Source organism: Monodelphis domestica, chromosome 4 (assembly GCF_027887165.1).
Source record: "Monodelphis domestica isolate mMonDom1 chromosome 4, mMonDom1.pri, whole genome shotgun sequence".
NCBI classification, from domain to species: Eukaryota; Metazoa; Chordata; class Mammalia; order Didelphimorphia; family Didelphidae; genus Monodelphis; species Monodelphis domestica.
In genome coordinates, this window is record NC_077230.1 from 234192894 (window position 1) to 234210895 (window position 18002).

Sequence of the window (18002 nt, forward strand, 5' to 3'; positions counted from 1 at the left end):
AAGGATCATATTGGAGTATATCAGAGTTATTCAAATAGTTCAATGTATCTTTTTAATTATATACTTTATAAGTAATTTCATATATACACATAAAATATGTTTGAATATATGTGTATTCATATTATGTTTATACACATTTATAGAGAATATAAGTAATTTTTCTGCCCCTAACAGATTCTCATTGTTTATAGTTTCCATCCTATTTGATAACTTCCCCTGTGAGACAAATTTGTAATTACCTACCCACACTTATAGATGATTCTAGGATTTTCTTGAATATTTTCTTGTGAAAATAACAGAGAATAAGTTAATTCTTCACTGCTAGCCAACAGTGGTTACAGATCGCTATCTGCAAAGGCTTTTCTTAATGCTTTTAGTACGTTCTTATTTCCTTCTCTTGCCTTGTATATTTTTTATATGAGGAACACCCCATCTGAAATATACATTGATCTTTCTCACTTAATGAAACACCTGGAGCTGAGATGTAAAATACATAAATAAAGATACTTTATATTCACAAAAGTGAATTCACAATTTCAAACTCATGAAGCATTTTTTGAGGACCACCCATTGAATGAGTAGCTAAGCCAATCATCCTCTATAAATTATGTTAAAGAAATGAGACCTGAGTTTAAGAGCAATACTTTGCAGAACCATCTCTCATCCAGTTATGCTTAGTGGAGTAAACTGCTTTGAATCCCCCCCCCCTTTTTTTCTAATCCCTTACAAGACTTTATTTTCTTAGAAATCATTATAAACTTTATGATTTCCCCCAATCTCTATACATTTGTTCTATAAGAAAACAGAAGCTTCAATATGTTTAATTTCCTTATCCTTTAAAATTGTACATTTTTTTACATGCCTGAGACCCCAAAAGACAGAAAAACTCCATCCAGTTTGGCCATTTTCCCCAAGTTTTCTACAGCACTTCTTGATCATGTATAGCACCCAGCATCTCCCTGAAATGATGGATATAACAAGTATAGTCCTGACAAAGTTAATTTCAGACCTCTGACTCTTTAGAGACAGAGGTATGCTTGCTGCTTAAGAAAAGTTTGACTTTTCAGGGTATCTTGTATTAATAGTGGCACTTATCTAGAGTGACTATTTCCCCTGAAGATTAGAAACCTGAAATATACAAGTGATAAGGACTCTTCTATCTTGAGGTCCACCTCTCTCCCTTGGTTCCTTTCCTGAAAAGAAAGGAATGGAGAAATATCAGCTCCCTATACTTACATTTCTGGCTATGAGATATACACCCTGTTTAATCCCACAACTTCAGGTTCTTTTCTTTCTTCTTGCAATGAAATAGGAAGGATGAAAACCTAACCTCAGTTACAAGAAACGGCTGCAGAGGGGAGTAATTGGGATAGCTAGGATACTACTTCATTCATATCAAATATGTAGTCTCACAAAAACAGAAAGATTTACAAAATCCATTCACTTAAGGCTAATAGGAAAGAGGGAGATGAGAGGAATGACATAGGAAGATAATGTATTCAAATAAATAGTCCCATACTAAAAAAGTTGCACATAAATCTGTGGTCATTTTATTTTATTTTTTGAAAATTTTATTTAGTCAATTTAGAACATTATTCCTTTGTCACAAGATTCATTCTCTTTCCTTCCCTCCCCTCCCCCCCCCACCCCTTCCCATAGCTGACGTGCAATTCCACAGGGTTTTACATGTGTCCTTGATCAGAGGCTATTTCCATGTTGTTGGTGTTTGCATTAGGATGTTCATTTAGAGCAGCAGTTCTCAACCTCTCAATTTGTAGCAATGAGAATACATAATGCATATCAGGTATTTACATTCCAAATCATAACTGTAGCAAAATTACAGTTTTGAAGTAGCCACCAAAATAATTTTTTGGTTTGGGGTCACTGCAACATGAGGAACTGTATTGTGGGGTCACGGCATTAGAAAGGGTGAGAACCATTGATTTAGAGTATACAACCCCAATCATATCCCCCTCGACCCATGTATTCAAGCAGTTGCTTTCTTCGGTGTTTCTACTCTCACAGTTTTTCCTCTGACTGTGGAAAGTGTTCTTTCTCGTAAATCCCTCCGGGTTTTTCAGGATCACTGCATTGCCACTAATGGAGAAGTCCATTACATTTGATTGTACCACAGTGTATCAGTCTCTGTGTACAATGTTCTCCTGGTTCTGCTCCTCTCACTCTGCATCAGTTCCTGGAGGTCGTTCCAGTTCACATAGAATTCCTCCAGTTCATTATTCCTTTGAGCACAATAATATTCAATCACCAACATATACCACAATTTGTTCAGCCATTCCCCAATTGAAGGGCACCCCCTCATTTTCCAATTTTTTGCCACCACAAAGTGTGACTATAAATCTTTTTGTACAAGTCTTTTTCCTTATGATCTCTTTGGGGTACAAGCCCAGCAGTGCTATGACTGAATCAAAAGGCAGGCAGTCTTTTATTGCCCTTTGGGCATAGTTCCAAATTGCCCTCCAGAATGGTTGGATCAATTCACAACTCCACCAGCAATGAATTAATATCCCAACTTTGCCACATCCCCTCCAGCATTCATTACTTTCCATAGCTGTCATGTTAGCCAATCTGCTAGGTGTGACGTGATACCTCAAAGTTGTTTTGATTTGCATCTCTCTGATTATAAGAGATTTTTTTCATGTGCTTATTAATAGTTTTGATTTCTTTATCTGAAAATTGCCTATTCATGTCCCTTGCCCGTTTATCAATTGGAGAATGACTTGTGGTATTTTTAGACTTGCGTTGGTACTAAAAATAAACACATTGGTATCAAAAATATTCTGGCCTACACTCCCAGGAGAATAAAATTCCAAATCCTCACAAAGAAAGGTGGGCATGTGTAAAGATGACCTTTGGCAGAGTCAGTCCTCCTTTCCCTAGGTAAGAGGAAACAGTGGAAGAAGCCACCAATGCCTTTTCCCCAAATCCATCCCCTTTGGAGGAACACTGGGCTTCAGCGAGCCTCAATTTGTCAGGAGATATGTGGTGAAGGGAGTTTTTCTACAGTGATTGAACTGCTCAGGGGAGATTACATGTAACCTATCTTGTGAAAGAAAAGTCATAACTGGAGAAGTTTTCACTTCATTTGCTTTGATGAACAGTGATTATAACATCCAACTCTTTGTAACTTCATGGATAACTGTCCATGGGGTTTTCTTGGCAAAGATACTAGAGTGGTTTGCTATTTGCTTCATAAGTGGATTAAGACAAATAGAGGTTAAGTGATTTACAGTCACACAGATTAGAATCTGAGGCCAGATTTGAACTTAAGTATTCCAGATTCCAGTTCTAGCACTCTATATCCACTGAGTTCCGAGGTGCCTCTTAATGATGATGTTAGAAGACTTCATTGCTATGAAGAAAGATAAGGGCAAACTGGTTACAAAGTAGGGAAACCATTTATTTTCAATATTTGATAATTGCTGATATGTTTCAATTTCTTTGTTTAACCAGTGAGCAAAATGATGAGAGAAATAGAGAAAGAGCTATGTACTGGAGACTGACCAGTTGCCAGATCGACAGTATCCTGGAACCGGATGGCAGTAATAATTTTACTGAACACAAACAGGAGATGCACTCAAGAGTGATAAAAGTAAAAGTGAAACATCTCCATGCAGAGAAGAATCTACAATAATTTAAGCTGTTACTATTGATTTAAATGTATTTCTGTATCCATACACACATACTATTCTCCTTAAGACTAGTACAGTTTTGTTTTTATAGGTTTTCCCCTCTCCTTGGACCAATTCAGTTTGTTGAGATTTTAAAAAAATAATAATGAACATTTTTCTCTCTACCACTTTCCCTTTTCCCACAATTGAAAAAACAACATCAAATTTTATACATATATATAGATATATAGATATAGATATATCTTCAAACAAAACAAATTCTTGCACTGACAATATCTGAAATTTTTATCTCATTTTACATCTTGATTGTATCTTCCCTTGGTCAGGAAGTGGAGGAGCTTGCATCATCTTCTATCCTTTGAAATCTTGGTTTGCCCTTGTATTAATTAATACTCAAGTTTTTCAAAGTTTTTCTTTATGATATTGTTAATATTATATATGTAGTTTTCTTGGTTCTTGATATAAAGGAAGTCCTTTATATCAATTCATATAGATCTTTCCATTCTTCTCTAAAATGGTCTGTTGTCATTCCTTATGACAATATTTCATTATATTTATTTACAACAAATTTTGTAATTTGTTGTTGGTACCTACTTTGTTTCCAATTCTTTACTAGTATTTCTATAAGGGCAGCAAGATAGCCAGGCCAAGAGATGAGAGGTCCTAGGTTCATATGTGACCTTAAACCCTTTCTAGCTGTGTGACTTGAGGCAAGTCACTTAACCCCAAATGCCTGGCCACTTTTCTGTCTTAGAACCAATATTTAGTATTAATTCTAAGACTTGAAGTTAAAGTTTTTGTTTTAAAAGTACTGCTATATGATTTTTTTTACATAACAGCCTTTTTTCTTTTTTTGATAATGTTATTGCTGTCGGAGGTTTAAGGAATTAAAGGGTATAATTCCAGTAGCTGAAAGTAATGTCTGCTGCCCAGACTTCTACCTACTTGTTTCTAGTCTTCTACTTATACACCTCAGTTATTTGAAATAGTTTCCTTCTTTTCTTCCCCTTCTTTTCTTAATTCTTTCCTCTTTCTTTTCTTATTTTATCATCAAAACAATAATTAACTCCAGATTTTCTGTCTTATTTAACTTCTATGATCCTTGAGGGTTCTGAGGGAGCACTTGTTTCTTCTCCCCCATTAGAATGTAAACACTTCATATCCTTGTTTGTACCTTCCAATTGTTTTAATATTTTTACTTTTTTGGCTTTAAAAGAGTGCCTTCCTGTTGATCCAGCCATAGCACTGCTGGGTTTGGACCCCAAAGAGATAATAAGGGGAAAAGACTTGTACAAAAATATTTATAGCCATGCTCTTTGTGGTGGCAAAAAAACTGGAGAATGGGGGGGGTGTCCATCGATTGGGGAATGGCTGAACAAATTGTGGTATGTGTTAGTGATGGAATACTGTTTGCTGAAAGGAATGAAGAAGTGTAGGAATTCCATGTGAAATGGAAAAACTGCCCGGAATTGATGCAGAGCGAAAGGAGTAGAACCAGGAGAACATAATACACAGAGACTGGTACACTGTGGCACAATCTAACGTAATGGACTTCTCTACTAGCAGCAATGCAATGATCCAGGACAATTCTGAGGAACTTATGAGAAAGCATGCTATCCACATCCAGAAAAAGAACTGTGGGAGTAGAAACACAGAAGAAAAACATATGATTGATCATGTGTTTCGATGGGGATATGATTAGGGTTTTGATGTCAAAGGATCACTCTACTGCAAATATGAATAACATGGAAATAGGTTTTGAACAATGATACATGTATAACCCAGTGGAACTGCTTGTCAGCTCCTGGAAGGGAGAGGGAAGACGGATGGAAAAAATCATGAATCATATAACCATGAAAAATTATTCTAAATAAATTTTTAAAAAGATAGAAAAATATTTTTACCTTTTCTTGTTTCTCTTTGATTTAAAAAAAATTTCACAGATTCCATTTGTTTCTAGTCTCTTCATTAGTAATGCCTGGAAATTTTATATTTCATTAGCTTTCTCTTTTTTTTTTCTTCTGTAGAACTAATCCATTTTGATGGATAAATTATTCTTGGTTGTAAATCAAAGCTGTAAGCTTATACTTTTTGACTTTTGGAATATCATATTATAAGTTCTCCACTTCTTAAATAGTTGTAGCTGCCATATCTTTATATGATCCTAACTTTAGCTCCTTGGTACTTTGACCCTTTCTTATTACTTGCAGTATTTTTACTTTTAGCTGAAAGCTCTGCATTTTGGCTAATGACATTCTTTGGAGTTTTCATTTTGTTGTTTCTTTCTGGAGATAATCAGTGGATTTTTTTATTTTTACACTTTACCTTCTGGTTTTGATTTGTCTGTATAACTTTCATTCATGATTTCTTGAGATATGGTATCTTAGTTTTGTTGTTGTTGTCATCATGGATCTGGGCAACACAAGTACAGACTTGCAGACAGCTGCTGGCTAGTGTGAAGATTCTATTAGTTGAGTTGCAGAACTGCAGGCTTTCTCCTCTTCCTGTCCTGATGATTCAGTTACCCCTAACCCTTGGCTGCAAGTAGAATCTTGGATCCTGCCCTGGGGTTAGAGGAACAGAGCCATAAGTTTGCCAATGGTCTGCTGCACTTCTTTCCCTGACCTCATGTTCCAAGAGCTAAGTATGTGTAGACTCACTCCCTGCCATGTGCACAGGCCCTACCCTAGTCATGGTGTTTTAGGCTCTACATAGGCTTTCTTGGCTCAGTCCTCTACCCAGTGCCAGCTCTGGCTATTTTCTATGCTGACCTGAGCCAGAATAATGTCAAACTGATTTCTTCTTCCGTTTTCTAATCACTATTTGATATGATGATCTTCCTCTTACTTGGCCATCTTTGCTGATCCCAATCCATCTGAGTCTTATTAGAATTGCTACTTGTTCAGTCCAGAGTGGAGTCAGAGGAATCCTTCTGAAATAGAGGACCAAATAATACATTTTCTGTTGTCCATACCACTGTCTTCCCTCCCTGGATTCCTCTCAATTTTTATTTATTTTTACTTATTGTTATAATCTTAATGCATTGGGTAGTGCCCCGCTCTTGATTTTGTCTCATTTAACAGTTTTGACTTTTGAAATTGATAGCAATTTTCTGGTATTTCATTCACCCCTAGAAGATAGAAATGTGATTCAAATTAGAGCTGACCTCTCTGAATTAAGAGCAAAAGAATACAGTCTGCCATTTCAAACTGTAATCTAATCCCAACCAAGGAAAGTGTTGGCAGTTAGAAAAGAGATCTAACAAATTATGTTAAGTAAGAAAGAAACCTAGGCTCCAAACAATGAAAAAAAGACATGGGTTCTGTTGTCTGAAGAAAAGTACACATTTTAATGAATTCCTTGTCTCCTCTTTCCTTTCATTTTCTAGATAGGTTGCCCCATCTCCTTAGATCTTAAGTCTATCCTGACTATAAAGCAATAAGGTTATAAGTTGGAAATGTAGACATCACATATGTACAAATATAAATAAAGGTTCGTGTTAAGGATTTTTTTTGTTTTTGTCTTTGTTTCCCCCATGTCTGCAATATCACTTAATAAATGTTTGTTGATTGATAAATGGATGTTTCTGTTCCTGATATTTCTCTGAAACCAGCTTGTTGTTTACTCAGGGCCACTTCTAAATGACAAAACAGAAGGCCCCATATTTTAACAAAATAATAAAAAAGCTACAGATAAATTAGATACCCATCTGTTGGGAAAGGTCTGAAAACATGGTATATAAGTATAATAGAATATCATTACACCATAAAAATACTAAATTGAAGAATTCAGAGATATATGAGAATATTGACGTAAACAGATACAGAAACAACATTGATGTACTGCCAAATTTAGATTAATTATAGAGGCTAATCATGATCTCAGAAAATAAAAGGTGAATTATAACTCTGGTAGAGACTGAGAATATGGAAATTAATGCATATGCTGTCGGATACAGTTGCTTTCTCCATTTGATTTTACTCAAATGTTACTTTTTTACAAAGGGAAGTTTATTTTGACTAAAAAAAGACAACCAAAAGTTTTTGGGTAATTTTTGAAGTAGAACAAAACAAACCCAATAAATTACATTATTCCAAGAGATTTTTCATGGAAATAGGTCATAGGTTGTTGGAAAAGTATGTGACTTGACAATTGGAGGGAAGATGCTTGGGCAATGTTTTGAAGATGGGATTAAGAATAAGACTGGAGATAACCACAACTAGCTTAACTTGAATAAATTCCTATTGATTTGTTATATAGGAAAAAAGAGTAGAGAGATAGGATAGTTCAAACTCAGAATTTTGAAGGACCTTTTAAAGTCCTGACATTGCAAAGCTTCCCAAGGTTCTTGTACTCAAAAATGTAGCCTTTCTTGGCCTTTTTCAGCTTTCCCAACCTGAGCAGCTAGCTACTAAGTGTGGAAAGTAATACAGAAATCATATGGTCTTCCAGTTGTGCTTCCTCTCCCCCCACCCCCACTGCCCAGTTCTCTTATCATAATTTTGTCATTTTTTGACAGCATGGATTTCTTATATAAATACATAATAATCAAAACTCAGTGTTACCTCTGAAACATCTTCTCTTTGTAGTTCTGTTTCATTTATAAAGATTTTCCTCTTGGAGCATAGGAAACTGTAAACCCCTTCTTTCTTGATTATAGAAAAAGTAGTAGTAATGGAAAGATCTGTTAGTTTCATTCAACAAGAAGAATCTAATTTACTTTTTTACTTGCTTGTTATGAAAATCTTTAAATGCTTGTGCTAAATTCTTAGTGTAGTCTATCACAGCTTCTCAAAAAATAAGCCAAAAACAAAACAGAAGGGGGGAAACACCCCAACAAAGCCATAGTGCCATGCTGTGGACTTTACAAAACAATGTTCTCTATGGATTAAAAAGAGCCTGACTGCCAGGGATAGTGTGACACACCTGAATTCCTTGATATTTGGGAAGGCTGAACCTGGTGGATCATGAACATTGCTAATCAGCACAGAATCAGACCCAGATCCCTGAAGTATTCCATTGGAGAAGTCGTTTCCATTTGGCATTGAACCATTAATAGCCACTTTTTGGATTTAACCTCTCAGTCAATTGATTGTAATATCATCTAACTCAAATTTCTCCAAGTTTTTAAACTTTTATCAAGTGCTTTCCTTCAACAAGAGTTCTCCGACTCACAAATTTAATAACTCCCTGAAAACAGGAACTGAAAATAATCTGTTGTGATGAATTTTTTACAAACAATATTGTACTGAAGTGTGTGTGTGTGTGTGTGTGTGTGTGTGTGTGTGTGTGTGTGTGTGTGAGAGAGAGAGAGAGAGAGAGAGAGAGAGAGAGAGAGAGAGTGATTTTCTCCTTCCCTTTGCCCATCTCGTACTTTCACTTTTGACAACATATTTGTAGTCTATTATCTTCTTCCCAAAAGGAAGTTAGGCATGTTTCCTACAAGCCCTTTGGAGTCAGGTTTGGTCACTGATTTGAACATAGTTCTTCGATGGTTCAAAGTTGTTTTTCTTTATACATGTTATTTTATAAATTGTTTCACTGCCCCTCTTCACTTAATCTTGCATCACTTTATAAAGTGTTCCCAGGTTTCTTTGAAAGTATCCCCTTTTTAGGGGGCAGCTGGGTAGCTCAGTGGATTGAGAGTCAAATCTAGAGACGGGAGGTCCTAGGTTCAAATCTGGCCTCAGACACTTCCCAGCTGTGTGACCCTGGGCAAGTCACTTGACCCCCATTGCCTAGCCCTTACCACTCTTCTGCCTTGGAGCCAATACACAGTATTGATTCCAAAATGGAAGGTAAGGGTTTAAAAAAAAAAAGAAAGAAAGTATCCCCTTTTTGATAATTTCTTGTGGTTCAGTAATATTGGGTTTTCCAAAAGTCTTAGTATAGTTTTAAGCTATTAAAGTTTAAACTGTTTTGCATCATATTTATGTGTCATGATTTATTCAGCTGTCTACCACATGATGGTTACCCCCTTTATTTCTGCTTCTTTTCTACAACAAAAAGAACTAGTAGACGTCTTTTTAACATATTAGTCTTTATTCCCTCACCCCCACCCTTTTATAAAAAATGTCTTTGAGTAATAGGTCTGGTAGTGATTGAGTCAAAGGTTAAGTGACTTTTTGTACATAGTTTCAAATCTCTTTCCAGAATGGCTGGGCCAATTTATAGCTCCATAAATAATGTTTTAATATGTCCTGGAGTCTTCCCCCAACCCCTCCAACAATTTTGTCACCAACTTTATCCCTTTATCACCAATTTTAACAATTTGAATGGTATGAAGTGGAACTTCAGAATTGTTTTAATATGTTTCTCTAATTACTGGTAATTTTAGAGCCTATAAATAGCTTTTGATAGCTTGAATTTTTGTTTCCTTGATAACTGCCTGTACATACTCTTTTATTGTCCATTGGAGGTGGATTTTATTCTTATATTTTAATTCATTCCCTTCATGTCTTGGTAATCAGACATTTACCAATAAAACTTGCTGCAAAGATTTATTACTCATTTAATAATTTTCCTTGTTAGTTTTAACTGCATCTATTTTTATATAAAACTTCAATTTCATATAATTAAAACAATCTATATGTCTTTTTTCTTATTGTTAAATTTTATTTTACTTTATATTATCAGTACAATGATTTAAATGCAAATGTGTTCATTTTAAATCTCAATCACTTAAATACATTTTTTAAATAAATACTTTACATTTATTTCTGAAAAAATAATATCAATAGCATTTCTATTCTATTAAGGCAATGCTTTGAAATATATATTTTTAAAACAACAAGGTGATACAGTATGTTTTCATCATTCCTCTTTGGCAGTGAGTTCATTGCCTGAGCTTTAATTCAGAGCAATATCACTATATGACAATATAAATAATAATGAAATACATATATGATAGTATGAGATTTTTTCTTCTTTAAAAAATTAATCTGGGGGCAGCTGGGTAGCTCAGTGGATTAAGAGCCAAGCCTAGAGACGGAAGGTCCTAGGTTCAAACCTGGCCTTAGACACTTCCCAGCTATGTGACCCTGGGCAAGTCACTTAACCCCCATTGCCTAGCCCTTACCACTCCTCTGCCTTGGAACCAATACACAGTATTGATTCCAAAATGGAAGGTAAAGGTTTAAAAAAAAAAATCTGATCACATGGTTTGCTGGGGATATGATTGGGGATTCTGACTTTAAATAATCACTCTATTACAAATATTAATAATATGTAAATTGGTTTTGAACAATGATACATATAAAACCCAGTGGAATTGCTCATCAGCTCTGGGAGGGGGGAGCTAGGAGGAGAGGGAAAGAACATGAATCATGTAACTATGGAAAATATTCTAAATTAATTAAATAAAAATTTAATCTGAATCTTGCACTTTTCCCCTCTTCTAATCAAATAAAATAAAAATTTTAAAACAAGCAAAAAAAAAAAGCCTCAATACATAGCTGAATAGTCCAATAAACCAGATTCCCACATTAACTGTGTTAGAAAATATAAATATCTCTTTCTGCATTTTAATTTAATAATATCTCTATTAGGAATTAAGACTCAGGGTCTATATTTTGATTACATTTCTTGTCTTTTAAAATGTTTTTCTCTATAATGTTGTTATTGTATAAATTTTTCTGGTTCTGCTCACTTCACTCTTATCAGTTCATAGAGGTCTTCCCAATTTACACTGAAAATGCCCCATCCTATCATTTCTTATGACACAATAATATTCCATTCCATTCACATACCACAATTTGTTTAGCACATTCCCCAGTAGGATATAACCTTAGTTTCTAGTTTGATGCTAATCTGAAAAAATAAACTACAAGTATTTTTAAATAGAGATCCTTTTCCTCTTTAATTTCTTTGGAGTTTTGACTTAGTAGCAACATATCTGGGTCAAAGTATGTGTACTTTTTAGTAATTTTGGGAAGATAGTTCCAAGTTCCTTTCCATAATTGCTAAACCAATTCACAACTTCATCTGTAAGGCATTAATGGAACTGTTTCCCCATAAATCTCCTCTAAAATTTGTCATTTTCCTCTTTTGTCAAATGTAGAGGTCTGTGCTATGAGGTAGAACTTTGGTTTTCTTATTTTGAAAACTCCTTGTTCAAACCCTGTGAACAATTATCCATTTGAGAATGGCTCCTACTTTTATAAATTTGATCATTTCCTTATATATTTTGGATATGTGACTTTTATTATAGAAACTGGCTACAAAGATTTTCCTCCAGCAACTTGTTCCCCTCCTAATTTTTATATCGCTCAGTTTGTACACAAACTTTTAAATTTTATTTAAATAGAATTGCTCATTTTATTTTATCTTCTTTATTGCTTGTATAGCCATGGACTCTTCTCCATTCATAAAGCCAGATGCTGATTTCTTTCTTATTCCTTTAATTCCTCATTACAGGACCTTTTATATATCTAAGTTATATTATCTGTTTGGACTTTATCTTGGTATTTGATCTGATGTGTTGGTCTAAACCTAATTTCTGCAAATTACTATCCAGTTTTCCCCTACAGTTTTTATCAACTAATGAGTCCTTCACAGCCAGTAACTGAGTTCTGTAAGTTTATCTAACACTCTACTATTGGGTTTTTTGCTTTAATATGATGGGAATCTAGTCTGTTCTGCTGATTGACCTTTCTCTTATTTAATCAGTAAGAAATCATTTTAATTAGGAAATGGTACTGATAAATACCACCTCTCTCCCCATTTCCATTCATCTCATCCCCCCTATTATTATTGGCCTTGTTCTTCCATATGAATTTCATTCTTTTTCTAGCTATATGAAATAATCATTTGGAAGTCTTTGGTACAGGACTAAGTAATTAATTTAAATAATAGTTATTTTTCTTATATTGACTCAAGCTACCCAAAAGCAACTAACACTTTTCCCCAGTTATTTACATCTGTCTTATTCCTTCAAAAAATGTTTTATGATTAGAATTAAGAGCCCCTGAATAAATGCTGGAGGATGCACTCCTAAATATTTGATAGTTATTTTGAATGAAATTTCTCTTTCTACCTTTGTGCTAATGATTTTATGCTTATTCCATTCAAATGATTTTTTTCCTTATCTTATTGCTATAACTATTATTTCTAGCCGTATGTTAAATGCTAGTGATGATAATGGGTATCTTTGCTTTACAACTGGTCTTGTTGTACAGGCCTCTGACTTCTTTATAATGTTTACTCTTGGAATTAGATAGATATTACTTTCCATATTAAGGAAAAACCTATTTTTCCTATAATTTTTAGAATTTTTAATAAACACAAGTATAGGACTTTCTCCAAAAACCTTTTCAAACTATTGAAATCTTATCATTTATATTATTAACCCAGTTTATAATATTTGTAATTTTCCTTATGTTGAACCAACCTTTCATTACTGATGTAAACTCAATATGATCATAATGCTAAAGTGGTGGGGCCCCCTGTGAGAGAGATAGGAAGCAGCATTTCTAGGTGGCTTAAATCACCACCACCAGCTTGACAACTATTTCCCCTTAGACCCTGCTAGAGATAGCCCAAGACTCTAACCCCCCCTCCCCAAACTTTGTGAATGGCATCTTACAAACCACAAGGCTTGCTTTGAGCCTAGTTTTCCACTTATATCCAGTCATCACTGAGGTGAGAAATCATTGTGGAGAAGGAGTTTGCCTTCCTCATAATCACCAGTAACAACTGCTAACTAGCTACAGTATGTGGGTAAGCCAAAGAACCCAGAGATTGGCATCCCCCCAAAACAGTATTCCTGCTCTAGCACAGTTCTTGGCCATCTTCTGGCATATCCTATCTCGAAAGGGTCAGCTGTCCACAGCTAATCAAAAAACAAACAAGTCATCCAGTTAAAGCCATGGGGCAGCCCAAGTGAGAGATAGGAAACAGTATGTGTCAGATAAGCCAAACCACCACCACTATTGCCTTGATCATCATGTCTCCTCAAACCTGATAGGAGACAGAACCTGGGGAATGGCAAAGCCCATTGCTTCCCAGCCACCAGTCTGAGAAGCATTCCCTTTGGAAACGTAGCCTATCACCAAAGTCCTTGCCTCTGTCAAATAGCTTGACATCAGAACTGATAGTTTATTGTTGGAAATGACATTAAAAAGGGATTATTATCATCTACTTTGTGCAACCCTAGGGACCATGGGACCTTGCAGTTGAAATTTTAATTAAATGTTGTCTTCTCCACTAGAATATGAGCGTCTTTTTTTTTTAAACCCTTACCTTCCATTTTGGAATCAATACTGTGTTTTGGTTCCAAGGCAGAAGAGTGGTAAGAGCTAGGCAATGGGGGTCAAGTGACTTATCCAGGGTCACATAGCTGGGAAGTGTTTGAGGCCAGATTTGAATGTAGGACCTCCCGTCTCTAGACCTGATTCTCAATCCACTAAACTACCCAGCTTCCCCCTAGAATATGAGCTTCTTGAGAGCAGGGATGATCTAATTTTTCTATCTGTGTCCTCAGTGCTTGGCACAGTGATTTATATGTAGTAATAAATGCTACATTTAATAAATACTTTATTCATTCACAGTTTTTAATATCTCATAAACTAGTGGCTAATGTTTTATTTAAATCTTTGCATCATTGTTCATTAGGGATATTGGTTCCCAGTTTTCTTTCTTGGCTTTATTTCTCCCTGGTTTCGATATCAAGATCATATCCATACTGTAGAAATAATTGGGAAGAATACCTTCTTTTGTGCTTGTATAATATTAGGATTGATTTGCTCTTCAAATGCTTGATAGAATTCACTTGTTAAGCTGTAGATACCAGGCATAGATTTTTATGCTGCCTCCTCCTTACTATATGTCATTCTCTTCTTCATACAGCATTCCTTTTCCTATCACTGAGCCCTCATGCAGACTGTCTCCCATGCCTTGGAAGTTCTCCCTCCTCACCTCCTCTTCCTATGATCTCCAGTTTCCTTCAAATGTAACTTTCTAATTGAGACCTTTCTTCATTTCCTCACCCCTACTGTTACTACTTCCCCTCCTGGAATTACCCAGGAGTTTATGTTTTATGTTTTATGTGCTCTTTTCCTTGACTGAATGCAAGTTCCTTGATGGCAGGGACTTTTCATTGTTGTCTCTAACCCCCTCACCCAGCACAGTACCTGGCACATAGTAGGCATTTAATAAATGTTTTCACTGATTGGCCAAGTTACAACCTCTCTATGCTTCAGTTTCCTCCACTTTTAAATGAGGGGGTTAGAACAGATGTGTCCTCTATTGTCCCAGTTTTGATTCTATAATCCCATGCCTACATTTTTCCATTTATATTTCAATCTTCTTTTAACTGATTGACTGTCATGATGGGAATATTATGGCTTTTCTAAGTCTTGTCTTTATCAGATAACTTTAAATTTTACCACACTAAAGTCTTCTCTTATTGAAACAAGAGTGTATTTGTTGAGCAAAAGTAACAGTAATTACTGTTCTCAATTACTTTCCAGATTTTGGGTTCAGTAACATCTTTACCCCAGGGCAATTACTGAAGACCTGGTGTGGGAGTCCCCCATATGCTGCCCCTGAGCTCTTTGAAGGAAAGGAATATGATGGGCCTAAAGTGGACATTTGGGTAAGTTGTTATTTTACACATGGCACATAGTCTTTAATGATAATAAGTATTTCCTTTTGAGTACCCTATCTGTGCTTAGAGAATTCTGTACTTAGAGAAGTAGTGGAATCTTGGTCAATTCTTCACCACATAGGCCCTGCCTCTTAATAAACATCACATATGATGAGCCACTATATGGAAACTCCCTTGCAATTACATAAATACCACAAGTTTTAGTTGGTTTGAGTAGTCACTCTGCCTAGAGCTAAATTCCTCCTTTCATTGCCACATTCCATACTTAAAGAGAGAAATAGCTAGAGAAATATTTGGGATACTACTTTGAAATGAAAATACTTTAATGAAGGAGAGTTACATTTACACAGTCCCACATTAACAGTTTTATTTCTCCAGAAACAAATGTTTGTTCCGTTATCATGTCTATAACTGTCATCTTCATGCTCACATTACTTTGGTCTATTTTGTTTCTTTTGATGCGGGCTAACCAAATATCTCTGTTTGGGATGCAGAGCCTTGGAGTAGTCCTCTATGTGCTCGTATGTGGTGCCCTGCCATTTGATGGAAGCACCCTTCAGAATCTTCGGGCCCGGGTACTGAGTGGAAAGTTCCGAATTCCATTTTTCATGTCCACAGGTAAGGCAGCACACACTACAAATGCTATTTATTAGCACTAAGAACCTAGCAGTGGAGAACAGTTGACAAGATACTCTGCTCAGACCCTAGGTGACAGCTAACTTTATATCTTGGTTTTCCACTTAAAACTCCTATGGAGGGGGGAGGGGGAAGGCAGCTAGGTGACCCAGTGAATATAGAGCCAGGCCAGGAGAAAGGAGATCCTGAGTTCAAATGTGATCTAAGATCTAAGACACATCCTATATGTGTGACCCTGGACAAGTCACTTAACCCTCATTTCCTAGCCCTTACCTCTCTTCTGTCTTAGAACCAATTCATAGTATTGATTCTAAGACAGAAGGTAAGAGTTAAACAAACAAACAAACAACTCTTGTCAAAAGCTGGGATTTCTCATCCTCTTACCCTGTACTCAAATGAACAAATAAGTAAAAAAAATGTAAGGGGCAGTAAAGTGAGGAGCTCCTAAAAGGTTTTAAGACTGAAAAGAGATATAAGCTGCCCAGAATCCAAAGCATATTATTATTTATCTTTCTATTAAAATGGGAAGGTTCCAGAGAAATTACAGGGAGTGCTGTTTTTAGTTCTGCTGAATAATCTATATTCATTTTAAGGGAGAACACAGAAAGTATATTGTCCATCCCTATTGGCTCAGACACAAAAGTCCATACAGCTGTGTAACTCCTATGGGAATAAGTAGAAAAAAATTAGTTATGTTTTGCTTTTAATGAAATGCTATTTCCCTGAAGTTAATGACTGAAGAATGTGGGTCTTTGCTGAGCAAGGAAAGAGTGACTTCCCTGTTTTGTTTCTTCTATATGAAAGGTGAGGGAGGATTGTCCTAGCTTCTTAAAGGAGATCTTTGTGGGGTCAGCATTTCTCAAGGATATTTATAGAAACAGAGCATAAAAGGAAACCATTTTCTCCACTTCTCTAATCTCTATAATATTGAGTAAACTATGCTAACATCTCTTCCTTGAGCTACTTTACACCTGAAAAGAAAGGATTTAAGGATGGGGCAAAGTGATGAATTGCTTGAGTCTGAGTCAATCCCTGTGTAGGCACCTTACAAGGAGAGTTGTTTGGGGTTTTTTTTCTTCTTGGTTTATGTTCAAAGTTTAATTGGAATTTCTCTCTTCCATTTTTCTTTCATTCAATAAATACTCTCTAAGCCCCTATTTTATGTGCAGTGTTTTGTGGAAGATAGAGAATTGTCTTATAGCCAGCATTCATTTTTAAAGTTTGCAAAACAGTTTAAATATGTTAACTTGTTTGTTCCTTGAAAAAAGCCCATGAGGTTGATGGTGGTGTTATTATTATACCCAATTTACACATGAGGAAACTGAGACTGGAAGTGGTTAAGTGACTCGTCTAGAGTCTCAAAACCCAGAAATGCATGAGAGTAGATTCAGTCAGGTGTTTCTGACTTTTAAGCCCTGTGCTCTCTCTGATATATCCCCCTGGTCATTGTCATGTGCACAAATATTCATAGTACAAGATAGTATTGATAAATATTTATGTTGCATTGGCATTACAAAGGAAAAAGTTACATGACCCCCCCAGTTTTCTTGGAGTAGTGGCTGCTTTGTTCACAGCCTGTTGTAGTCCAGTATGCCTGGAATTTATATATTATACTACATTCTGGACAGAGGCTCCTGAGGCAAGAGAAGCATATGATGACACATTAGCACAGTGATACTTCAATGATTTGGACTAAAGCTTCTTAACTGTTTCTGGGTCATTGATGCTTTTGATTTTCTGGGGAAAGCTGTTGACCCTTCTCAGGAAAATGTTTTTAAATGAACAAAATACATGGGATTACAAGGAAAATCAATTATGCTAAAATAAAGATGTAATCATTTTCCCTTCAAAGTTCGTGGATCCTCTGAAATTTATCTGTAGACTCCAGACTAAGAATTCTTGCTGTAGTGCCCTCAGTTCCTCACTTCAAAACATGCTCACCCAGTAAGACCAATCACTAGAATTCACTCATAATGTTTTATCCTGGCAAAATGACTAAGTAATTGTGCATTTGGCCCCTCTAGGTATGAATCAAGATTAACACTTTGATAGTCTTTATTACTTTGACTTAGAAGGAACTAAATGTTTGCATTGCTTTTGTCAAAAAAAAA

The 18002-nt window shown here is 35.7% G+C and overlaps 1 protein-coding gene across 9 annotated transcripts in view; it reads left to right on the forward strand.

Moving 5' to 3' along the window:
- SIK3 (SIK family kinase 3) overlaps positions 1-18002 on the forward strand; it is a 301246-nt gene that overhangs the window by 216524 nt on the left and 66720 nt on the right. For 8 of the 9 annotated variants that reach the window (XM_056794354.1, XM_001380826.5, XM_007494739.3 and 5 more), the window contains 2 exons: positions 15119-15243; positions 15750-15873. In XM_056794354.1, the coding sequence (XP_056650332.1) occupies positions 15119-15243; positions 15750-15873 (249 nt within the window). Of the gene's footprint in view, positions 1-1724; positions 3405-15118; positions 15244-15749; positions 15874-18002 lie in introns of those variants that run through there. The other variant, XM_056794358.1, reaches the window with a different exon arrangement.